The sequence below is a fragment of the Cibotium barometz genome, chromosome 24, assembly GCF_041138505.1.
Source record: "Cibotium barometz isolate CiBa-2024 chromosome 24, ASM4113850v1, whole genome shotgun sequence".
In the NCBI taxonomy this organism is placed as follows: Eukaryota; Viridiplantae; Streptophyta; class Polypodiopsida; order Cyatheales; family Cibotiaceae; genus Cibotium; species Cibotium barometz.
The window spans coordinates 22,838,467-22,864,957 of NC_141069.1; the positions used below are offsets into that span (position 1 = coordinate 22,838,467).

Genomic DNA, 26,491 nt, shown 5'->3' on the forward strand with positions numbered 1-26,491 from the left:
GCACTCAATGCATCCAAACAATACATCCACTAAGTACTCCCCACATATGTCTCATGGCCATCCCGCAGGAGTCACACCCAGTGGTGCATCCATGAACATAATAAAGCACTTGATGTATCATACCAATATACATGCAGCACTCAACACAATGCAGAGTATTTCCCAATGTATTCTCAATGGTACCAGGATCCAATGGCACCAGAATACAAAAATACCTCTACCTCAAAAGTGTATGCATACATGCACAAATAGAGTTCGATCCATATTTCCATGAACCAAACCAACTCTAGGACTGCTCGCAAGACTTATGCCCTCCATAGAGTTATCCATAGTTGCAATTATAGTTCAAGGTGCAGCCAACTGTGAACCATACCCAACTTTACCATCTCATGTGTCTAGAACACAAGATCATAGAAGTCCCATAAGCAGATGTACTGTCAACCTCAGTACCTTCGGGTGAATACAAAGATGTCACCAAGCGACTCCTAGATGACAACTGAGCCTGACTGACACAATCCTGCACTGTGTCCTGCACTTCCTTTTCACTTTCCACACGGTGAAGCTTTTGATGTGACTCTCATGAGACAACCACGAGCTCACCCCCTTAGGAAAGTTGGCGATTGTCCCGGCAACGAAACCTTGAAACCGGCCTGAGACGGGCGGTGAAACAAAACACTCGCACATAAAACACTTCAACGCCATTGAGGACCTAGAAAAGGAAAACAAACAGGGGGAGCTAGAGTGCTCCTGCAAAACAAGAGAGAGAGAGAGAGAGAGCATGGCATGCTGACACCTGTACCTGCAGCGGTTGTTCAGTCCCGCCTGCAGCCAGTCCAACAGCCACCTAACACCTTCCCTTCTGCAACCTGTCAGAAGCCTGTAGAGCCTGCTGTCCTTGCAAAGGAGAACCATCCCACATGTGCTCCTCTGTCCAGCAGTCGCCTCTGTGCAAAGGAGGAAACCAGCATGTAAGAGCAGTCCTCCTAAGCGGAAAGCACACCTTCATCAAAAGATAGGCGCCTCCCTTCTGCCCGCCAGCCCCTCTTTTTTCCAAAAAGCACACACGTGGCCCCAATAATAGCATATGGGCCACGTTTTCTTTCATAAAAGACATTATAATGTTTTTAAAGTTTTTTAAAACCTTTTGAGTTAAAATCTCTTCGCCCCCTTCACACTTGGGGTTGTCCACACATGGGTTTCCTTTTTAGCTCCAATCTGATGCCATTCACACTGTCCACCATGTCCCCGTGCACACCTGCATACTGTCCAGAGAAAAACACAGGGTCGTGACAGCACCTTACCTCTTTCTTTTCGCCGCCGAAGCCATGAGCAGTTTTCTCTCTGCCCAGGAGACGGGGCTCCAGGGATTGCATCTTCCCCTCCGTACGCAGGAGTTGCTGAATTCAGATTTTGCAAATGACACAGCAACCTTCCTTTCAAGAGATGTTGGGAATCTCCAGAGATTCGCGAAGGCGATGGAGATTTTTTGCCACGCATCAGGAGCCCATATCAACTAGAACAAGTCGTGTGGTTTTTGGGTAGGTTCATAGTAGCAATGAAACGCGTTTCGCATCCCCACTGAAGTACGAAACGTTTCGAAACGTTTCGTTAAATTTGAAACGAGTTTTTTATGCTTATTTTTTTTTAATGTCAAAATTGGGGATTTTTGCCGTTTGAAAAGGTACGGCTCAAAATTTGGGCCTTTTTCAGCCTTGCGCACGCGTTTCAGAGAGAGAGAGCTTACGTGCGAGTTTCACAGAGAGAGAGAGCGTGCGTGCGTGTTTGCTACAGCCTTGCAACTAGCAGGTTTTACCTCTCTCTCTCTCTCTCTCTCTCTCTCTCTCTCTCCTCTAGCTTTCTCTCTCTCTCAAGACTCTCTCTCTCTCTCTCTCTCTCTCTCTCTCTCTCTCACACACACACACACACAAACACGCACACACACACACACATCTCAAATTTCAACAGCATAATGTGTCTGCATGCAGCATAATGTGATTAACTTTCAAGTTTCAAATTGCAATGTCTTGCTTTTATTTACACATTTTTAAGTCTATAAGATCAAGGTGACATGTTGTTTGTTTGCAGTCTTATAAACTGATATGAAACTTGTTGAGGGTCCAAGGTTGATGTGTACGTACTGTACGTTGTGTATATGTACGTACTGTACGGTGTTCCGTACAGTAAAATTTTTTATGTACGTAAAAATACGTACCATTGGCAAACAATAGGACATTCAACACCTTTCTACATTTAAGGTACATAAAAGTTTGAAACATTCAAGAATCAAAATAAACCAATTTGCATGTAGTATGTACTAATTTCAAAACACACATCATATACTTGACACAATGGCTGTCAAGACAAAATAGCAAATGTCTGATGTCAACCTAAAAGGCTCATACTAGAGCATACAAATAACAAATCATAAATGTCTGATGTCAAGAGTCAAGACTCAAAAGTAAAAAACACTAAGCAATAACAAAGAGTCTCGACTCGACTCTCGAGACTCTACTCTTTGAATCTCAAAACTCCTCATCGGATGAGGATGATGACACTCCTGAAGAGAGCAAGTCCCCATCTGTCAGGACGTTGCCCTCTTCATCATACTCTGGCTCTGCCATCATACTCTGCTGTCCTGGATCATCATCCTCCGTAGGCTGAATGAGAGGAACAGCCTCATTTGCCCGTCTCCGAGGAGTACGGACAGGAAGCTTTCCTCGCCGAATGGTCTCTCGTCGTGAAACTTCTGGACCTGCATCTCGCCCGACTAACGGGAGACTGAGAACTCGCGCACGTGACCTCGTCACACGTCGATCCACACTCTCCAGCTCTCTGTGCAGCATGCGAATAATCTCCTCCTGATCGTTTCTCACAAGCTGCTGCTGCTGCTGCTCAGTCTCCTCTGCACTCCCCTCCGAGACCAACTTCAATTTCGATGGATCTGTCTGTTAAAAAACAAAATGCAATTCAGTGTTCACATTATTAACAGCGTAGAAAGTAGTAATTAGTAATTACAAATATTCGCTTGTAATATGTATAAACGCTAGCCCAAAGTTTCAACTTTCTAACCTGCTTGGGTGTCCCCAAAGCGTGGTAATCTCGCACAAGCTTCATATTTGCTCGGCAGTAGACCAATCTCTCTAGCTGTGCAGTGCTGAGTCGATTACGGATCTTCGTGTGAATTAGCGAATAAGCGCTCCAATTGCGCTCGCATCCACCAGCAGAGCAATCCTACATGTCACATGTGCATTGTGACGTGTCAATGGTGACAAATTACAATGGACATTGGACATGGTCATAGACAATAGACATTGATGATTGGACAATGAACCATGGTCCCAGGTCCAAAACACATGTATGAAAAATGTAAAGATAGAAAACTTTACCTGTGAGAGGACACGTAAAGCGATACGAGTGAGCTTTGGAAGACCTTGTCTTCCATAACTCTGCCACCATGTAAGAGAGAACTTCGTTGCCTCCGGCCTCAACGCCACAGCTCTAGTAAAGGATGACCCTAAATTATTTTCATAGCTTGCGAGCTCTGCATCAATGTCCAACTGCTCATCCTCCTCGCAAATCAAGCCAATGTACGCATCCTTGCCCTGTAGTAGACTCCTGTCATTAAAAAGAGTTGGCTTCTTGTAGAAAGGATGAAGCAATGCAGCCATCGCATGAATGGGCCGACTCATAAATGTCCATCTCTTGTCTACAATAGCCAAGATCTCTTCCCGACTGTAAAAGCATTGACGCAACATTAGTTAACAGGCTGAATTTTGATTATAGTATTTACTATTATACATTATAGTATTGTACTAAATAGTTCATAGACTCGAGAGTAATCATTGCAGAAGCAAGTACATACCGATCAAGCGCCAGTGATCTGCAGCCTCTGATGTGTGTCTTCATCTCTGAGAAGAGATGATAGACTAGGCCCATGGTGGAGCCCTCCATGTCTGTGACACGCAGCAACACATAAATTGGCTGCAATGCTACTATCATAGCCTGCACCTCCGACCAAAAGGACTCATCAAGCACCCGCCGCTGTATGTATCTAGTGGACTCCTCCTGTGCGTGATGCATCTCTCTCCACTTCGGGTCCACTACTGTCTGTAGAAGTGGATCCCTCACTGCATAGAGTCGCTGCAACACAAGATACATATATGCAAATCTGGTCTTCAAGGGCCGCACCATGTCAAGTGTACTGTGACTCCTAAAGATAGCCAATGCCTTGTGCTTTTTGCGAAAAAAAGTAGTCATTTTTGTGGCATCGGAAACAATAGGCAACACCCATGTTAACTTCCCAATGTCCTCCATCAACAAGTCAAGACAGTGAGCTGCACATGGAGTCCAGACAATGTTCTTAAACTCTGCCTCAATCATCTCACCCATAGCCTTGCAATTGGAGGCGTTGTCAGTAATAACCTGCACCACATTCTCTGGGCCAACCTCAAGTATAGCCTGCCGGATGTGCTCATAGATAAACTGACCTGTAATCCGCTCTCCAGCCTTTCCTGCATCAACAGCACGCAAGAAGTACGTGCCAAGGCAGGACGACACAAGAATATTAATGATGTGTCGCCTACGAATGTCACTCCAGCCATCTGAAATGATGGTGCACCCAAACTGCCCCCAACCTGCCTTCACTGGTACCAATGCCTTATCTATCAATGCTTTCTGCTCCTCAAGCGTAGTGGTCCTCATCTTATTGTATTCCAACCCCGACCAATCCTCTGTGTGTCCAACCTGGGCTATGGCTCTGACCATCCTCTGCCACTGCTCAGTCCTCAAGACATGAAAGGAGATGTTGCACTCAATGAGAGTGCGAGCAATCTCCATCTCAGCCACTTTCTGGCGCTCCTTCACCCAAGAAAGAGAGGCAACTCGAGAAGGCAAGGTAGTCTGCCTTGGTGCATGCATCTCTCCATCATCCTCCACATAGTCCTGCTGCTCATGCATGGTACGAGCCCTCTTCCTACTACCAGTGGGCTGCTCCTCCTGAACCTGTGAAGAACCACCCAAGTCTCCCAAGAGTGCATCATGGAGAGCATCCTGTGTCTGTTGACTACCTTTCACCTTTTTCCCTGCACCCATTGCTGGAAAATTCTCAGCAATCAACTTATCCCTAATGTCCTTTGGTACTGCCTTGCACCCTGCACAGTTATTGGTTGTGCCAATGCCTGTCAAGTGCATAACGACGCGAGAAATGGTACTGGTGAGCTGAAAGTTGCAATACTTGCATTGCCATCGTCGCGTGCCAGATCCAGCTTGCCCTGGCGTGTTGACAATGCGGATCACATTGGTGTGCTCTTGCCAATACGGGTTAGTTGGCTTAGGCATGATGGCTCTTGAGACTTTTGTCTGCACCTGCCAAGTACGCAGCACATATGCAAGAGAAAGAGATAAGACTCAAGACTCAAGAGGGAGAGAAAGAGAGAGAGAGGAAGATGCTCAGTTTACCTACACGCACGCCTGGCGGCAAATTTCCAACGCTGTGGTCGCCTGGGCTTTTTCGAAATCTTCCTGCTATCGCCTCTCTGTAACGCACGCTCTCTGGAGTGTAATAATTAAACTTGAAAGGCCTAGTATGTACCCAAAGGCAGCCGCCAGGCGGGCGCCCATTTAACACGCTCGGCGATTTTCAGCATTAAAAAACCCACACGTACGGATCGATCCGTACGTGTACGGATCCGTACAGTACGGCCGTACGGTACGGATCAGATCCGTACGTACGTATATATCAACCATGTGAGGGTCCCTATTGTTGGGTCTCCCCCCCCCTAGGTACCCCTCCCGTTTCATACTTTTGGGTCGGGCAATGAAACGTTTCGAAACGCGTTTCAAAAACCTTTTTTATGAAACTCCTGGCTACTATGGGTAGGTTCAGCACCCACCCTGACTTGGAGACTAGTTAAGGCTTTCCAGTGGATCCGGAGGGGCACTGCAGTTCGCCATCTCAATTGCCAAGTTGGCATTGATATTTCCCCCGAGCAGCAACTCACTCTGCTTCTTTTGAGTATTTGGAAGAAGCTTTTATATTGGAGCTCGGCGAGGCTCTCCCTAGCAAGCAGAGTGGTAGTGGCGAACCAGGTACTTCTAGAAACCATGTGGTACACTTCATGCTAGGCCTTTTCTCCTGCATGCATTGGCCAGGTACAGCAATTGATCCGGAACTTCTTATGAGCCGGAAGTGACGGGAGGCCAGCCAAGGCCAAGGTGGCATGGCAAGTGATCATTCTGCCACATAGCAGAGGGGGGCTTGATCCTGCTATTCAGAGCCGTGCCCTCCTAGGCAAGCTGATTGTCAGAGGACTCCTTCCCGATGGTGAGCACTGGAAGGATTTCTTATTGGCCCAGATCTCAGCCCGCACTCCGAGCCTTGGGGGCCCATGGCCGCAAAGTACCCGATGGATCTTCACAGAGATGCGAGCCCATGGTTTGAGCCTAGCTTTTGAGGACAGATTTGCAGCCAGTTTACTTCGGGCTAGGGATCATCTCAGGCCAGCCCTCAGACAGATAGTACTCTCTCTTGCTTTTTGGGAGAAAACAAGGAGGCTGGCGGGTAGAAACCAGGCGCGTCTCTCTTGGTACTCTTGCGCTTGTGCTTTTGAAGGGAATGAGTGTTAGGGTTAGGGTTTACAGAAGGTACAAACAGGCGTGGAAACCAAGAGCAGAGAGAACACGACTTTAGTATGCTTGAATAATAAAAAAGTGAAGTACAATAGCCACATGATAGTGACCCTAAAGATAAGTGTTCACATGTCCGGCCATAAATGTGCCGGGTGGACCAAAACACTTATAAACTGCATATAAGTGAAACTGAGCTAAACTGGGGGAAAAAACCTCCACTAACTGAAGTAAAAAGTGCCCCAGTAATCTACTGATGATCACTAGCACTCCTCTGGGTGCATACACAGCATAAAACCTAACAAACCCCCCTGGAGTGATATGTGATCACTGTACATCATCCACCAAAAGGAAACAAATTCAAAGCACTGCGGAATGCTTCAAATTTCGGACGTGGTAATGCCTTGGTGAAGATGTCTGCCACATTCTGATCTGTAGGACAGTAGATCAGACTGATATCTCCTGCCTGGAGTCTCTCCCGAACAAAATGATAGTGAATCTCAATGTGTTTCGTGCGAGCATGAAACACAGGATTCCTGGCCACAGCAATGGCACTCTGACTATCAGTATAGATAGGTGTTGGCTCCTCCACTGAAATATCCATATCAGTCATGAGACGACGCAGCCAAACACACTCAACAATAGTAGTGTAGGCTGCTCTGTACTCTGCCTCACAAGACGAAGTGGCCACTGTGGTCTGTTTCTTGCTTAGCCAAGAAATGCATGAAGAGCCAAGGAAGAAACAATTTCCACTAGTGGAATGTCTGGTATCAAAATCACCAGCCCAATCTGAATCACTGTAAGCGTGTAACTGCATGTCACCCCCCTCAGGATAAAGCAATCCAAGAGACAAGGTACCCTGCAAATAACGGAATACACGCTTCACAGCTTGCCAATGTGACAACCGTGGGCTGTGCATGAATCTGCTCAACTGAGAGACTGCATACTGAATATCTGGCCTTATATTACACAAGTAAATGAGGCACCCAACAGCCTGAGCATATGTAGTGGCATCAAAGGAAACATTGTCATCTTGTAGTGACAGTTTCATCCCAGGCTCCATAGGAGTACTAATAGGCTTGCAATCCTGAAATTTAAACTTCTCCAGAAGTTTAGCAACATAGCATGATTGCAACAACCCAATGCCTCTGTTATCCTGCACAAACTGTATGCCCAAATAGTAATGTACAAGGCCCAAGTCAGACATGTCAAATGTCTGTTGCAGTATCTCCTTAAAAGCTGCAATTTTGTCATCATTTGATCCCATGAGCAAGAGATCATCCACATAAAGACTGATGACCAGCAGATCTGTCTCTTCTTTCTTTACATACAGAGTGGCTTCTGATGGACTGTTCACAAATCCCTGAGTGAGTAGAAAAGCATCTATTTTTGCATACCAAGCTCGTGGAGCTTGTTTCAAACCATACAAGGCCTTTTTCAGCCTGCAAACTTTCCCCTCATGACCATGTTTTGCAAATCCCATGGGCTGAAATACATAAACTTCCTCCTCGAGGTCCCCATGTAGGAATGCAGTCTTTATGTCCAACTGGTGAACAACCCAACCACGATGTGCAGCCAATGCAATGACACACCTAAGTGTCGACATACGGGATGTAGGAGCAAATGTCTCCTCATAATCAATGCCCTTCTTCTGTGCATAGCCCTTTGCAACTAGACGGGCTTTGTACCTGTCAATGGATCCATCTGAATGTCTTTTCAACTTATAGACCCATTTAGTACCAATTGCTTTCTTGCCTTTGGGCAGATCAACCAAATCCCATGTTTGATTCTTTTTAATAGAATCAAGCTCATCCTGCATGGCTTTGTTCCAATGCACATTATCTCGTGCATCCACAAATGAATCAGGCTCATCATCATCCTGTAAACTGGCTGCCATAACCAGATTCAAATCCATGATATGTGCATGCTCATTGGTCCTTGTCTCCCTACGAGTACGACCAGCAAGAGGACCCTCTAAATGGCTGTCCTGTAATGTCCTCAAATACCATCTAGGTATGTGTCTGACCTGTGGTGCCTGCTGCCCCATATTTGGCTCAGCTTTTGGTTCATTTGGCTGCTGAATTTCTGCACCACCTACATCATTTGCTGGCTGTTCTGTACCCTCATGAGTTGGATCACCAACTGTGGAATGAAACTCCATGGGTAGTAGACCTTCAAACACATCATTTTCAGCCTGATTTGCCTCATAACCAGCCATGGATATTTCTGATTTTTCATCAAAAATCACATCCCGACTAGTGAATATCTTCCTGGATAGTGGGTTATATAACCTGTAGCCCTTGCTCTCACGGCTATACCCAACAAAAATGCATTTTGTGGCTTTATCATCCAGCTTCCTCCTCAACTCTTTGGGTATGTGTGCATATGCAAGACACCCAAAGATACGAAAATGCGATACAGAAGGCTTGCGGCCATGCCAAGCCTCAAAAGGAGTAATAGAAACCAATGCCTTTGTGGGACATCGATTCAAAATATGACAAGCACACATTACTGCTTCCACCCAAAAGATATGTGGTAGCCTTTTTGCCTTTAGCATACATCTGGCCATCTCCATGAGTGACCGATTCTTCCTTTCTGCAACGCCATTCTGCTGTGGAGTGTAAGGAGTAGTATACTGATGTTTTATACCTCTACTCCCAAGAAAGGAATTCAGCATATGTGACATATATTCCCCCCCTCGGTCAGAACGGAGAGTCTTCACCTTGCATCCTGACTCTGTCTCAGCAAGTGCTACAAAGGCCAAAAATGCATCATATACCTGTGATTTCTGTGTCAAAGGATACACCCAGCATATACGAGAGAAGTCATCAATAAATGTTGCAAAATAGAAGCAACCACCTAATGACTTCATCTGCATGGGACCACAAAGATCACTGTGTATAAGTTGCAACTTTGCAGTTGCTCTTAGAGCCTGATCACGTGGGAAGGAAAACCTGTGCATTTTTCCCAAAATACATCCTTCACAAATGTGATCTGGAGGCTTCTCCATGAGAGGTAGATCTGTAAACATATTATGTCGCTGCATAAGCATAAGACTACCAAAATTTACATGCCCCATGCGAGCATGCCATAACTCCGCATCAACCATAGCTGGAGTAAGAGTGAATGCATGATAAGCAGACTGATCCACTGGCTGAAATGCATCCAACTGATAAAGTCCATGACATAATGTACCAGTAAGCATCAAGGTCAAGGCATTAGCTTTGTCTCTGACCATGCATTTATCATCATCAAAGTGGACCTGCATTCCACAATGTGCTAAAGAAGAAATGGACAACAAATTCTTCTTTATCCCTGGTACATATAAGGCATCTGTAAGGCGGAGAATGGAGCCATCAATGGCTGTGAGCTGAATCTCCCCAATGCCACGAACTGGATATGAAGCATTGTTAGCACACTGAACAGTTTTGCCAACAAGGGCAGGGCCAACATGACTAAACAAATCCCTGCGAGATGTGATATGCTTTGAGGCACCACTATCAAAATACCAAGTACATGCATGCTCTGTCAAACTGAGTGCCTGTGAAGACCAAGAGGCATCATAGCTGCATGTATAAAAACAGTAATCCATGTCCTCAACAAAAGACGCAGTCTCTGGAGGAGCTTTAGAAGCATCATTAACAGACATCCCAGCTTCCTTTGCCTTCTCTTTGGCAATCCTCTTCCTACATTCAGTGATGTAGTGACTTGGCTTCTTACAGTAATGATATTTGCCCTTCTTCTTGGGCTGTCCATCACTTTTCTTGGTATCCTGTGAAGAACCACCATCACCTGAGTTTTGATTTGCACTCTTTGGCTGAGATTTTCCTTTCCCCTTTTGACCTGTAGTAAATGCTTGTTCAGCATTTGAGTTCATATTCATATTCTTCCTCATTTGCTCCTCTTGTAGTAAGAGAGCAACAAGTTCCTGATACTTGAGGGGTTCAACAGCATTCCTCATGCTGAGGTTCAAAGAGGTATGAAAAGCCAAGTCAGATCTTGGCAAAGAGTGCAAGATGGTGGACACAAGCTGTGTCTCAGGAATAATCTCATCCACATTGATGAGTTGCTCTCTCAAATCCTGCAGCTTGTTTAAGTGACTAGACATATCATCTCCTTCATTCATTTTCTGATTTTCCAGCTCTCTTTTCAAAAATGAGATCCTAGCCTCATTACGAGCAGCATACATCTGCTCCAAAGTCACCCATGCATTCTGTGAAGAGCCAGCTGAACGAATATGAGGTATAATGGACCTCTGTACTGACAATGCAATGAGTGATAAAGCTTGTGCATCCCTGGCATCCCATGTCTTTTGAGCATTTGTTCTCTGAACAGGCAATGGCTGTCCTGGAGCCTGTACCTGTTGTCCTCGTCCACGAGCACCCCCTTGGGGAGGAGTCTCTGGAGCCAATGGACCTGGACGTGGTTCATCACCACTAACAAAATCCCAAAGACCTTTTGCAACAAGCACATTTTTCAGCATAAAACTCCACAAGGAGTAGTTCGTGCCATCCAATTTGTCTTCCTTAGACAAATATGTGAATACATCACTTTGCTGTTGATTTGCCATTATGCTTTACGCACAATGTTGTACCTGTTTACCAAAAAACCCAATAGCAGAAACCCTGATAACAACTGTACTCCACTGAATATGCCTGCACTCTCAATCCTCTGAATGTGCAGCTCAATGCACCAATGACTGAGTAGAGCAGCAAATGGCGTACACAATGCCAAAATGCCCCAAAAATGCCCAAATTTGCTGCACCCAAACTGTGCAAAAAACCTGTATAGTTCTTTGCTAGAAAATCTGCCTGTTGTGCCTGTATATTTTTCACAGAGAAAATAAAAATGCCCAAAAACTGAATTTTAATGCTTACCCCACTGAATGACTGTGTAGCTTGTGGTATTTCTGCAGGTACTGATCACCAAAGTGCAAGTACAGATGACTGTACTTCACAGGACTGATGTAGGTGGAAGTACTGTGCAGGTAGCGCTTACTGTACGGGCAGGTACAGTATTGTGTTGGGCGAGCAGGTTCACTTCAGGTACAGAAGCAAGAATGTAGCCTGCGCAGGTTTGTACAGTCGCCAGGTGTGTACAGTCGCCAGGTACGGAAGCAAGTGTACGGGCAGCAGGCGCACAGGTGTAGCTGAAGGCGCACAGGTGATGGTGGCTGCGCTTGACTGTACGGACAAGTACAGTAACTGAAGGCGATGCAGGCGGCGCAGACTGGGTATGCAGGCGGCGCAGACTAGGTGTACAGGCGGCGCAGACTGAATGTACGGGCAGCTAGCGCACACGTGTAGCTGAAGGCGGCGCAGGCTGGGTGTACGGGCAGCAGATGCTGAGACCTCAGTACGGCGCACAACAATGGCAATGTACGGGCAGTGCAAGGCAGAGCTTCAATGCTCTGATACCAAATGAAGGGAATGGGTGTTAGGGTTAGGGTTTACAGAAGGTACAAACAGGCGTGGAAACCAAGAGCAGAGAGAACACGACTTTAGTATGCTTGAATAATAAAAAAGTGAAGTACAATAGCCACATGATAGTGACCCTAAAGATAAGTGTTCACATGTCCGGCCATAAATGTGCCGGGTGGACCAAAACACTTATAAACTGCATATAAGTGAAACTGAGCTAAACTGGGGGAAAAAACCTCCACTAACTGAAGTAAAAAGTGCCCCAGTAATCTACTGATGATCACTAGCACTCCTCTGGGTGCATACACAGCATAAAACCCAACAGCTTTTTCTCTCTCTCACTTGGAGAAGGGCAAGCAGATGGCATGGCAGCTAGGCGCCTTTTGATAAGTGAAAAAGCAGAGTGCTGGACTGCAGAAAACAGAGTGCCTCTTGATGGCTGGACAGCACTTACACGCTGGCTGGCTGGATTGCAAAGAGCAGATGGCTGGGTGCGCCTATCTACTGGTGGAAAAACAGTAGGACTGCACATGCGCCTTGGCTTTCTCTTTCACTCCCTTGCTTGCTATTAAACGCCCAACAGCACTGGTGCTTTTTGGAGGAGGTGTGTTTTTGCAAGTGGCAAGGGGGCTAGTTTCTCTGGACATAAAGGCGGACAAGGGCTGGTTTTTCATGAACATGGACATCATGTCGATGGCGTTCAACTGATGGAGGACTGTTTTGGAAGGGTTTATGGACTGTTTCGTGGCAATGCATGTGGCTACGAACATGAGCAATTCCGGGACTGTTTTGAGATCAGTTCGAGGACTGTTTATGGGCTGTTTTTGGTTGGCTGTAAATTCAGCTATGTGCTTGGGTTTCCAGCTGCAAGTACAGGTCACTTGAATGTGTTTCTTGGCATAGGAGTGATGCAAGCTCACATGGCTGCGTGCTCATGGAGCAGATTGTTTTCTTCCTGCTTGAAAGGAACAGAGGGACCTACAGTTATGGACATCTCTATGTTTCCAGATGTTTCATGAGGGAACAAGTAACTAGATGTATGCCGTTGTTGGCACTGTTGTTAAATGGTGCTATGAATGGTTTTGTATGGAAACAGGATAAAGGTTTCAAAGGGAAACAGGCCTCATGGTTTCACGTGGAAACAGGTCGTAGGTTTCTCGAGGAAACATGTTTATGGTTCTCTAGGAGATAGGTCACATGCAAGCAGAAGCTACATGAATGGACACATGATTGGTACACAGCCTTGCTACTGATTGGAGAGGGGACAGAGAATCCATGACAGAGATGGATAGTACCTTTGTAAGGTAGAGAGGGTTAGTACAGGTGTATTGACTGTATGGTATGCTGTGCTGTGATGCAAGTTCTCTTTTGGGAGACAGTTTGGGAGTCTGTGTTGTGATGCAGAAGCACTGGATGTGTCAGGGTGTGATGCTGTTCATAGGGTGAGAGGCTATGGATGGTTGTGGTAGCCCTGATCACAGGAGAAAGCTTCTGTATGCAGACTCAATGTGTGAGAGTCTTTTGATGAGAACAATGGCTAGATTCGTTTGTGGATGCCGAGTGGACAAGAAGCCATGATGCAGGGTCTTTGCAAGCTTCAGGAGTTCTACTGTGACAGCTGAGTTTTCCAGCCTTACTGTAATCAAAGCTCATATAATTAATTAAAGAAATACCGCAAGGGGCGCCACTGCGTTTTGGGGCCAATCGGTGTCTGTGTACTGTTTGCAGGAGCACTCTAGCTCCCCCTATTTGTTTTCCTTTTCTTGGTCCTCAAAGGTGTTGAAGTGTTTTGTGTGCGAGTGTTTGTTTCACACAGCCCTTTGGTTTCGTCAGAAGACCGAGGCCGGTTTACAAGGTTCCGTTGCCGGGCATCGTCGACTTTCTCAAGGAGGCGAGCCCGTGGTTGTCTCATGAGAGTCACATCAAAAGCTTCAACATGTGGAAAGTGAAAAGGAAGTGCAAGAGGCAGTGCAGGATTGTGTGTCTTTGCCTATATGAGGTGAAGAGCAAAAGCTAAAGATGAAGCTCAGGAGAAAAGACACCAAGGACAAGAAGTAGTCAGCCAGAAACAAGAAGCAGTTGAAGTGTTATGGTGCAAAAGATGGGTTGAAGGCTATGGCTTTCAACACTTTGTCACCAGTGGTATCTTCACGGAGGCTTCATGGGTTCAGAAGGCAGTCTCTTTCTATGTTTAGCAGTGGTGATCTACTATGCTTCATTGGGGACTTGTGCTTACCACTTGGGTGGAGTGCAAGCAACTTTTGGGTGCCTGAGAATGTATCCAATGAGGCTCAGACGGAAGCGGAGGAACTTGATGGGGTTCTTATTCCCGAGTAGATACTGGCACACAAGGAAAGAAAGATACAAGGTAAAGTTTCCCGTCGCTATCTTGTGAAGTTCAAGAACTGTTCACTGATGGATGCGAAGTGGATGGAGGAGGGTGACTTAGCAGATTCACCTTAGGTATTGCAGCTTTATCTTGATGCCTTTGAGTTGGAGCCGACTCTTGCGACGGCTCTTTCAGGTTTAGCAGAGTTGGGGTCTGGAGCATTGCCTGATGCTCAAGGAGGAGGTAGCACCTTCGCCCCCTTGTTACAGACAGGCTCAGTTGTTATCTAGGAGTCGCTTGGTGACATCTTTGTATTCACCTGAAGGTACTGGAGGCCAACAGTACATCTGCTTATGGGACTTCTATGATATTGTGTACTAGTCACATGAGACAGTAAAGTTGGGTATGGTTCACAGTTGGCCGCACCATGAACTATAACTGCAACTATGGATAACTCTATGGAGGGCATAAGTCTTGCGAGCAATCCTAGAGTTAGTTTGTTTCATGGATATATGGATTGAACTCTATTTGTGCATGTATGCATACACTTTTTGAGGTATTATTGTATTCTGGTGCCATTGGATCCTGGTACCATTGAGAATACATTGGTAATACTCTGGATTGTGTCGTGTGAGGCATGTATGTGTTAAAAAAAATTTATGCATCTCAAGTGAGGTCGGCCAAGTCCATTTATGGATATATAAGCACCCTAGCTCCACTGTAAAATTCATCTAATTCATTGCTGTTGTGTTGGTTCGAATACTCTCTCTCTACATCTCTCTAGCGTTTGTGCACCCTCTCTCTCTCTTTCTCTGCCAGCGTTTTCTCTCATCCTCTCTCCCTTAGCGTTTTCTCACTAACGCAATACTGCTTCCGCGTTGTCAACTTTGACATGGTATCAGAGCTGAGGCACGTCAACGCCTAGGGGACCGGAGCGCGAGGAGAAGGCAGATCTCGGCTGCGTTTTTCAGCCGGCAGGAGAGCGATTGATTTGCTGCGTTTTCATCGCGAGAAGCACCCTTGGCCAGCGTTTTTGCTATAAGAGGGCGGCTGATCGGATCTAGCAGCGTTTTCATCGCGGAGAACCCCTTCAAATTTGCGTTTTTCAGCCTGTAATCGACGGAGGAGTGCTGCTGATTTTCAGCGTGAAGTTGGACGAGATTTGGGCTGCGTTTTTTGGAGAGGTGGATCGGATTGACGAAGGAGATGGGTCTCCCGTGTGCGAGCAAGGACGACAAACTGAATGGCGACAATTATGCGCATTGGAACTTGATCATCATGAGGCTATGGTTTAGCAGAAAAGGCTTATGGGACATTGTTGATGGCTCGGAGGAACGTCCCCGAAGGGATAGCAATCGGTTCACACGTCTTCTGGAGGAGTAGTTTCTCAAATCTCTTGTGGATTGGGATGCTCACAATGCGAAGGCAATGTCAGCGAATGCAGAATCTCTCACCAAGGAAATTTCCCCTGCCATACAGACTTTGAAGACTACCAAGGAAATGTGGTCAAAGCTTGCAGGAATGTTTGATCGAGACTCAACAATGCGAGCAGCAACCCTTCTCGGCCAGTTGTTTTCCATCAAGTTTGAAGCCGGGACCTCTATGCAGTCATTTCTAATGAAGGCAAAGGTTATCCATGATCAGTTATCGGCTATGAATAGTGCGTTAACTAGTATCCAGTTAGCTGCCTTGGTTCTTACGAAGTTGCCTGAGGAGTACGAGATGGTCTCGAGGGTATTACGCTTACAAGTCACGAAGGAAAAGCTGGAATTTGATTATCTCAGCTCTTTTCTCATTGAGGAGGAAGCATTGCTCATTTCCCAAGGCAAGATTCGAGTTTCGAAGGATGTAGAATCGGCACATGCTGCATCGGAATTCAATAAGAAGTCTAGGAGCCGTTGTTATAAGTGCGGAAAGCGAGGGCATTTGGCTCGGGATTGCAAATCCAAAGCTAAAGCTCAAGGCTCGACGAATGACAAAGGCAAAGGCAAAGCTGACGAGGATGACAGTGACAGTGATACTACCAAGGATGATACAGCTTCTGCCGGTGTGGTGAGGACTACACTGGCACATGCTCCAACATTCTAGCTTGGTGGATGGATGCTACCACGTGCTTCAGCCAGAGAGAGGCATGTGAGTGGCAGAGAGGGGCAGTCTGTGCTCCCGTTTTGACGACTTGAACCCGTGTGTCGGAGTTCAATTTCTGGGTGTTTGGATCCGTGTGTCGGAATTCAAAGCACTAGGCATCTGGCAAGGAACCAACATGGCGTATAAAACACTATGGATGTGTTGCAGTCATTCATTGTTGTTTTCGGGATTATGGACAGGGTGTGTACCAAAGTTCATTATCTTGTGGAGTTTTTTGGACGTGATGTGTTCACAGTTCATGAATGGGGATTCTTGGACGTAGTGTGGCTTACAGTTCAATGTTCTTTGAGGTAGTTGGTGCTCAGGATGGCATTTTTGGTGGTGACAAGCTGGTGGTTGCAAATCCAAGGTGTACCTAGTGGTTGGCCACTGCTGGGGTGTCCATGGTAGCTTCTTCATCGACTTGGTATTCCTACTTATGTCCACTATGAGCTACAGAGAGGGTGTTAAAAAAAATTTTATGCATCTCAAGTGAGGTCGGCCAAGTCCATTTGTGGATATATAAGCACCCTAGCTCCATTGTAAAATTCATCTAATTCATTGCTGTTGTGTTGGTTCGAATACTCTCTCTCTCTCTCTACCTCTCTCTAGCGTTTGTGCACCCTCTCTCTCTCTTTCTCTGCCAACGTTTTCTCTCATCCTCTTTCCCTTAGCGTTTTCTCACTAACGCAATACTGCTTCCGCGTTGTCAACTTTGACAGTATGTAAGTACTTTATTATGTTCATGGATGCACCACTGGGTGTGGCTCCTGCGGGATGGCCATAAGCAGAGTGGGTAAAGCATCAAGAGGGACATATGTGGAAAGTACTTACTGGATGTATTGTTTGGATGCATTGAGTGCTTTCATATGCTCATGTTGTACCACCAGTCATGGGTCCTACGGGATGCCCATGGGCGTAAGGCTTACGAGCAGCCCTTAGCCTGTTACTTTAGAGTAGGTAGAGCATTTTGAGGAGCATATTGTTTGCGAATGCATATGTGTGTCATGCATGTGTGTGCCATATTTAGAATGATGCATGTTTTTGTTTTTGGCTAACACAGGTTACGTGTTTCCACTTGGTTTTAGACTTTTGCTCCAGGTTCTGAAGGAACAAGCAAGAGTTGTTTGTCACTTTCACGTGACGGTGTGACCTTATTGTGCAGGATGATTGTTTCATCACCCAGATGCACTTGAGGGCCATTGCTTTTGTCATATGGGGAGTCTTTGCTCATAAGATGCCTTACTGTGCCATTGAGTGCAATCAAGGACGCTTGCTATTTTTCAAGAGGGGGGTATGTCACGACCCTGTATTTTTCTCTGGACAGTATGCAGGTGTGCATGGGGACATGGTGGACAGTGTGAATGGCATCAGTTTGGAGTTAAAAAGGAAACCCATGTGTGGACAACCCGAAGTGTGAAGGGGACAAAGAGATTTTAATTTAAAAGGTTTTATAACCTTTGGTGGCCCAGGGGGGCCAAAAGCTAATTTGGGAGGCTACTCCACTTTTGGGAGACACGCCTCTCTCTATCTCTCTCTTGCTTTTTAGGAGAAAACAAGGGGGCTAGTGGGCAGAAACCAGGCGCCTCTCTCTTGGTACTCTTGCGCTTGTGCTTTTTCTCTCACTTGGAGAAGGGCGAGCAGATGGCATGGCAGCTAGGCGCCTTTTGATTAGTGAAAAAGCAGAGCGCTGGACTGCGCCTCTTGATGGCTGGACAGCACTCACACACGGGACAGCACTTACACGCTGGCTGGCTGGATTGCAGAGAGCAGATGGCTGAGTGCGCCTATCTACTGGTGGAAAAACAGTAGGACTGCACATGCGCCTGGGCTTTCTCTTTCACTCCCTTGCTTGCTATGAAACGCCCAGCAGCGCTGGTGCTTTTTGGAGGCGTGTTTTTGTAGGTGGCCAGGGAGCTAGTTTCTCTGGACATAAAGGAGGACAGGGGCTGGTTTTTCATGAACATAGACATCATATCGATGGCGTTCAACGGATGGAACTTTCAGCTTCTCTTTGCTTCGGTTCGGGACTGTTTTGGAAGGGTTTATGGACTGTTTTGAGGCAGTGCACGTGGCTATGAACATGGGCAATTCCGGGACTGTTTTGAGATCAGTTCGAGGACTGTTTACGGGCCGTTTTTGGTTGGCTGTAAATTCAGCTATGTGCTTGGGTTTCCAACTGCAAGTACAAGTCACTTGAATGTGTTTCTTGGCATGGGAGTGATGCAAGCTCACATGGCTGCGTGCTCATGGAGCAGATTGTTTTCTTCCTGCTTGAAAGGAAGAGAGGGACCTACAGTTATGGACATCTCTATGTTTCCAGATGTTTCATGAGGGAACAAGTAACTAGATGTATGCCGTTGTTGGCACTGTTGTTAAATGGTGCTATGAATGGTTTTGTATGGAAACAGGACAAAGGTTTCAAAGGGAAACAGGCCTCATGGTTTCACGTGGAAACAGGTCGTAGGTTTCTCGAGGAAACATGTTTATGGTTCTCCAGGAGATAGGTCACATGCAAGCAGAAGGTACAGGAATGGACACATGATTGGTACACAGCCTTGCTACTGATTGGATAGGGGACAGAGAATCCATGACAGAGATGGATAGTACCTTTGTAAGGTAGAGAGGGTTAGTACAGGTGTATTGACTGTATGGTATGCTGTGCTCTGATGCGAGTTCTCTTTTGGGAGACAGTTTGGGAGTTTGTGTTGTGATGCAGAAGCACTGGATGTGTCAGGGTGTGATGCTGTTCATAGGGTGAGAGGCTATGGCTGGTTGTGGTAGCCCTGATCATGGGAGAAATCTTCTATATGCAGACTCAATGTGTGAGTCTTTTGATGAGAACAATGGCTGGATTTGTTTGTGGATGTCGAGTGGACAAGAAGCCATGATGCAGGGTCTTTGCAAGCTTCAGGAGTTCTACTATGACAGCTGAAATTTCCAACCTTACTGTAATCAAAGCTCATAATTAATTAAAGAAATGCCGCAAGGGGAGGCACTGCGTTTTGGGGCCAATCAGTGTCCGTGTACTGTTTGCAGGAGCCCTATTTGTTTTCCTTTTCTTGGTCCTCAAAGGTGTTGAAGTGTTTTGTGTGTGAGTGTTTGTTTCGCACCGCCCTTTGGTTTCGTCTGAAGACCGAGGCCCGGTTTACACTTGCAAAGCATGACAAACCTGCATTGAGCATGACTACGACACTAACATTACATGGTGCGGCATTAGGCACAAAAACTTGTTGAGACCTAGGCACCAACACTTTGAAAAATCCCAAAGGTAAATTCTTGGATTGAAACGATTCAACGCTCAAAACGATTATGCTTCATGAATCACCGATCAAACTCTGGGATTGCTCGATTCTACAAGGAAGCACACTATACCCCAATTAACGCAAGTGCAATGAAGAGAACCCAAATATTCACTTTTCCCAAACTCGAAGTTGTGCACACTCGAAATCTAAGTGCTCTACCCTATCCAAGCAAGGTTAACCCACGTGCAATGAAGAGAACCCAAAAAATCACTTTTTCTCAACTCGAACTTGTGCACTCTTGGAATCTAAGTACTCTATCCTATCCAACTAGTCAACGCACACAGGTGCCAAAAAAGAAAAAAAAATTACAGGTTCCCACACTCTGATACCAATTGTAGAAAACTTGTGTCTATGTGCTAGGGATTTCCAGAGAGAGAAAGAAGAGTGCAATAGAATCAATGCAATGGAATCACACAATCAGCACACACGAGTTCTGATACAACTAAAATTCAAGTACAAGATGTGGCTATGAATGAAGAAGTCAAACCACAGCCCTGTGACCTACTAGGACTTCGCTTACAGAGAAATGCTCTGTGAAGTCCAATATTGATATGTATATGACAATTTGGATACCGACATATGTATATGCACCAATGTATTGATGTCGACAGTAGTATTGATGTGTATATGACAATTTGGATACCGACATATGTATATGCACCAATGTATTGATGTCGACAGTAGTATTGATGTAGGCCTCTAGCTATACCTAACTGCCACATCATCAATGCCATGTCACTATCGCCACATCATCACTTCCACGTGACACTACCACGTCACCTGTGCTATCCGACTCTACCCGTTGGCTTCTATCTAATGTCTGGCCTTGCCTTGCATACTCATCAGTGTTGATAAAGTTGCACAATGTGGAAGCAAAACATAGGAGAGAGGGAGAGCAAAGGGGAGAGAGAGAGACATCACATCATGTTATGTAGCAAGAGGCTTTTACAATGGCAATACAAGCCAGCAGACGATGTAGCACACGCCTATGAATAGGTTAGATGATAAACAAGTGAAAATGGGAGGCCCCTTTTATAGTGATGCAAAGGAAGCTAGTCGCTGTAGAGCTGGTCGACAACCTCTCACGACCTACTCATGACCTACTGTCAAGAGAACAGCACACAAATAACAAATAAATAGTCACGACCCCGTAACACTGAGATGCACAATTTCTAACACCCCCTCTGTAGCTCATAGTATGCAAAAAATTCTGAAGAAGATAAGCTGATGATGAAGATGCAACCATGGACACTCTAGTATTGCACAGCACCGGATACACCTTGGAAAGAGCACTTGCCAACCTGTTTCCTCGAAACACAGTGCCACCACGAACAACAAAGAAATTTGCTTGGCTCCAAATTTCCTCACCAATGTGCAATGAAATCCAAGTATAGAATGATGAGCTCCCGGACACACCATGCCCATTATCCCCCAACAATGGACTATAACACATCACATCCAAAAAACCTCGAACAATGAACTTGGAACTCATCCACTCCATAATCTCTACTACACCAAGCATTAGACTTGGAACACATCCAGTCCATAGCTCAAAAATGAACTTGTCTCGCCAGATATTTTAATGCTTGGAACTCCGACTCACCGTTCCCTTGCACTAGAAATGGAGCTACTAGCAACCCCCTCTCCCATCCACAAGCCTCCTCTGGCTAGAAGCACATGGGAGAGAACTATCTGTATAACTATAGAAGTTGATCATCCAAGTCCTCCCTGGCTTTTGCAGCCCTAGGGACACTAGAAGTATCAGAGTCATCATCCTGTATATGATCATTGCCCGTGTTTGAAAACATGGTCCAGGATTGGGTGTACCTTTGGTCTTGCAATCCTTGGCTAGATGAACCTGCTTTCCAAAACAGTAGCAGTGACACCGTAATGTCTGTTGCACTGTAGCATGTGCCTAATCCTGTCCACTAGGAGGGAACCTTACCTGCTCTTGAGAAACAAAAATAGATGCCTCCTCCAAGAGGGAACCCATATCCACGGCAATAGCACACCTCTACAAGCAAGCCTTTGTGCCACTGATGATCTGAACACTCCACAACCAATCTCCAATGCTTCAGGTATGAGGAACAAGCAGCCCCCTCTCAAAACTGAGAGAGAAAAGGGGCTGGACAGTAGCAAACAGTCCACCAAAACTTGCTGGAAAACACCCACAAAGGTGGTAGATCCAATGAAGAAGAGGCAGGCTGAATATGCCACAAGTCTATGGCACTCCACACACAAAGAAGAGAACCACCAACTGCTGTCCAGAGCTTTGCTCTAAACGCCAACACTGCGAAAGCACAAGACCGACAGCTCCCTCCCAAGCGAAGGCAAGGCTGAAGCACAAGCAAAGAAACACCTCCAGTGCTGCCCAGGGCTGAAAACGCAGCCCACACACCACCAACAACAACACCAGATGATGGAGAAGATAGCATAGGAGAGAGAGTGCTGCTGCCACCACAAAAAAACGCAGCCACCCCAAAAAAAAAACGCAACCACCAATGTGAAAAACGCAACCTTCAAGATGAAAATGCGGGAGCCAGAGGAAAAACATAGCCACAAAGTGATCAAGAAAACGCAGCTGCTTGGAAGTTGCACAACACACAGCCTTCTGCTGCATATGTAGGCAAAAAACGCAAGCCTTCTTCTGCTCCCAAAAAACGTTGAACTTCTTGCAAGAAGGAAACTCGCCACTGCCTTGTAGTGCCGGTCACCTAAGCGACTAATACCATGATAAAGTTACACAATGCAGAAGCAAAACATAGAAGAGAGGGAGAGAAACTGAGAGAGAGAGACATCAGACAATGAACATCATGATATGTAGCAAGAGGCTTTTACAATGGCAATACCAACCAGCAGATGGTGTAGAACATGTGTCTGTGAATAGGTTAGATGATAAACAAGTGAAAATGGGAGACCCCTTTTATAGTGAAGCAAAGGAAGCTGGCCGACTACTGTAGAGCTGACTGACAACCTCTCACGACCTACTATCAAGCAAAAAGGACATATATAACCAATAAATAGTCATGACCCCAGAACACTGAGATGCACAAATTCTACGAGGTGTGTCACACAGGATATCTTGAGTACCCATATGGAGCACATGAGTGAGACCATAGTCACAAAAAATGTTTCAAGGTTTTTTTCGTTTCGAGGTTTTTGGGGTTTTGTTTCGAAATTTTTCGTCCCTTGGCTAAGAAACCGCGAGGTTTCGAAAAACCAATAATTTCATAGAGTATAAATACTTAAAGAACTTATAGTAGCCATCTAAAAACATAGTGTAATGATTAAAAAATGATCTCTTCTCACTCATCTCGGGGAACCATCCTTATTTTGGTGAGGCATTATGGCAATTTTGCTTAATTAGATGCCACAAGTGGTTCAATCAAGGACTCTTACGAAATTGAAGAAGAGAATGTAGAAATTGGGAAAGATTTAAGACATTGAAGGAAGAAAAAGGGGAAAGGAGAGAGGAGAAGAAGAGAAAAGGAGAAGAAGAGAGAAAGAAGAAGAGAATGAAGGAGGAGTAGACGTGAAATAAGTAGCAGAAGATAGAAAAGGAAAGGAGGGAGGCAAGAGAAGAAGAGGAAGGGAAGGTGATTTTCAACCAATGGTTTCAAGCATATTCTTTGGCAAGTCAACTACCCAATTCAGTATAATTATTATGTATATGTGTTATGACTGGTTACTCATGGGAGAAGACAAGCCATGGCAGATATTCAGCTTTCAATATGGATTATTTGGCTTTTACAAAAGTTATGTTTCTCTAATGGGCAAGACACCTTCGGCCTAAGAAAGAGCTAAGTATTTTAGCAAAGTTGAAGTATTTGTCACCTTCTTCTAAATTTTTCAAGATTGTTGTGGACCACTTATCCTCGTCCATCTTGGCACGAGAAAGGTGTATTGTTTTCGTAACTGTTTTAGAAAAACATGTTTGAATATGGACATGACAGCTATTACTCTAGATTATTACCATGATGTTTCTAGTGTTATTTCATAGTGAGGCAAGGATCCCTATTTTGAAAATCTATGAGGTAAGAGTGCCTATTTTTTGAATCTATGATATGTTAGGACATACTAGATGTGTTGATACTGGACATGTACACTTGTTGTATTGAGATGGCACAGGATATTTCATATATTGGAGACAAACTTGTGTCTGGATTTATATGTTTTTATCATTGATATCTGGTATAAGCTTATGCTAAAGCTTTGGCGATAAGGTTGGCTCTTGTGCACGTATTCAGAATGTTCATTTTGGCAATACGGTTGGCTCTTGTGCCCCTATCTGATTTATGGTTTATTGATATTAGCAATGAGTATATAGCCAAGCCATTGGAAGTATGAATGATTTCTATGGACTTTCTTTATGGATATTGAGGACTTTTTGATTATGCCAAGTTTGATCTTTGAATTATACAGAAGTTATGGATTATATGACTCCACTTATAGTTGAGGACAACCGTTTCAAAGAGAAAAGTGATGTCATCATTTTCCGACCTATAGGATTTACTGACCTTAATCAGTATTTTTCAGATTTCACAAACTTTTGGACAAGCTTTGGGAATGGGTGGTTATCAAAAATTGTATTTACAGGTGCCCACATCTATTATAAAGTGATCGGGCCAAGTTATTAAAGAGCCTTTGGACTGGGATCGAATATTATTTATGAGAATACCCTTTTTTTTCTAAGACACATGAATACCCTTTGTGCTAGGCACCTATTGGAAAAAAAGCAGATTATTAAAAGTTATAACTCGTTTTAAAACAGTGGAAGGGCTGAAGCTCTCGCCCCCCCCCCCCCCCTGCTCACACTGACTGCACGCTCTCCCCCCTTTCCTGCCTTCGCGCCCCCCCCCCGCCCCCCCGCGCTTGCCCTCGCGTTTGCCCCCCTCCCCCGCCTGGCTGTTCTGCGTGCCCCAGCGTTGTAGCGCCGCCGTCCCCTGCTCCTGCTCCTCTCCTTCGCGCCCTCTCGTCTGTCTTCAGCGCCCCGCCCCCCATTCAGCCGCTGTCGCCTCTTCTTCCCCCCCGCCCCCCCTTCTTCGCGCTACTTCCGCCTCCCCCCTAGGGGTTTTTTTGTCTTCGCCGCCCTCCCCCCCCTTTTTCCTTTTCTGATTTTTCCGTCCCCCCTGGGGTTTGCTTCCCTTTTTGCCTTCCGCCTTCCCCCTCCGTCCTTTGTGTGCAGCTCGGTTCTTGCAGGACTCTCCGCATTCGCTCCGCCTTCGACATAGCTTCAGACACTGATGGAGGCTCCTCCCGCCCCGCCTCAGAGGGACTCCCCCGCAGCCCCCTCGCCCGCCCCTGAGGACACCCCCATCAGGCTTTCTCTTTCGCCAGAAGAGGAAGCGAGCCTCGCCGCAGAGGTGGAACGCCTCCAGGCACATTCCACCATCTGCCGTATAGTCGGCACTCGCCCCAGCAGAGGGGAGATCCGGGATCTTCTCCAGGCCCGCCTTCTTGCAGATGTGGGCAAGATCCTGGACGTTCAGCTACTGGGCCGTGGACATTACCAGATCGAGTTCGAGACAGCCCAGAGCGCGGCCAAGGTCCTAGCCATGAGTCCCCTTGACATCAGGGGTGCTCGCGCTTTCTTCACACCTTGGCTGCATGGCTTTGACCCAGCAGCGGCCGAGCAGGGAGAGCGCCTTTTTCATGTTACAGTTTGCTTCCCTGGACTCCGCCGGGACCTTCCGCTCCTTTCTAGACTAGGAGCATTGGTGGGTTCGGTGCTAGAGACTGGCCCCACAGCAGCTTCAGTGGTGGCCAGAGCAGCTGGGCTACCTTCAGTCAGAGTTTTGGTGTCTGACATCTCCTCCCTTCCGAAGGTCATTCAGCTACCTAGGATAGGGGGGGGATGGATTGATCACAGAGTGGAGTTCTCGGGGCTCCCGAACCAGTGCTTTATTTGCAGGCAGGTTGGCCATCTAGCCAAGGCCTGCCCTCGCAGGAGACCCCGACCCTCACCGCAGCAGCAGGCCCCTGATGGCCCGCCCACAGATGCGACTCGGCAGGCAGCCTCCGGGACACCAGCTCAGGCCACAGAGATCTCGGAGTGGCAGCCTGGACAGGGGCGCCGTCGAGGGAGACAGCCACAGCAGCACGCCCAGAGACCGTTGCAGCAGCAGCCACAGTCTCAGCATCACTGGGTTCCCGTGAGGAACAGCTTTGCTCCCCTCCAGGAGGAGACCCTTACGACGACTGAGGACTAGGAGATGCCAGCACCCCCTCCTTCACCCCCCCCCCACCCCCGTCCTCCCCTACCACCTCGCTTCCACCTTCGCCTCCTCCCATTCCCGCTCCGGTTTCGGCAGCGGTTCCTTCTCCACCCCCCTCGCCCCCCCTCCTCCCCCCCCGCCCGCCCGCCTCAGCTCCCCGGGAGGCCCTGGCAGTCCCCTAGCGTTCACCTGCAGTCCGGAGGGCTCTGAGCACCGACCTTGCTCGAGCACCGCAAAGGAGACTTACCATGCCGATTCGGGCTTCATGGATATCATCTATCCGCAGTCGGCTGAGTCGCCTCGGCACTAGATAGCGCTCAAAGGCTTTTGATTACTCCTTCACACGGCTTTTTGGAGCAGAGGGCCCCCATGAGCCAGCACCCATCCGAGTTCATGTAGTGATACCTCCGGCCCGCGGGGAGGAGGCACTTGATTCAGCGGTGGCCTTCTCGTTCCCTCTCTGTGGCCCAT

At 46.5% G+C, this 26,491-nt stretch overlaps 2 protein-coding genes across 5 annotated transcripts in view; both read right to left on the reverse strand.

Moving 5' to 3' along the window:
* Positions 1 to 26,491, reverse strand: part of LOC147625034 (uncharacterized) — a 43,140-nt gene that overhangs the window by 6,313 nt on the left and 10,336 nt on the right. The window lies entirely within an intron of this gene.
* LOC147625035 (uncharacterized) lies at positions 2,124 to 5,740 on the reverse strand. The gene is made up of 4 exons (XM_086818266.1): positions 3,863 to 5,740; positions 3,387 to 3,732; positions 3,070 to 3,231; positions 2,124 to 2,945 (listed from the first exon to the last, which is right to left on the reverse strand). Exons 1-4 carry the CDS (start codon positions 5,335 to 5,337, stop codon positions 2,523 to 2,525), a joined length of 2,406 nt encoding a protein of 801 aa, XP_086674392.1. The 5' UTR covers positions 5,338 to 5,740; the 3' UTR covers positions 2,124 to 2,522.

Bases quoted from the DNA above. Each gene is read 5' to 3' on its own strand.
- LOC147625035 (XM_086818266.1), bottom strand. From the start codon at position 5,337: ATGCCTAAGCCAACTAACCCGTATTGGCAAGAGCACACCAATGTGATC. The intron at 3,232-3,386 runs GTAAAGTTTTCT...TGTGACATGTAG, and splicing joins CTTTACGTGTCCTCTCACAG to GATTGCTCTGCTGGTGGATG. The intron at 2,946-3,069 runs GTTAGAAAGTTG...GTTTTTTAACAG, and splicing joins CTTTGGGGACACCCAAGCAG to ACAGATCCATCGAAATTGAA.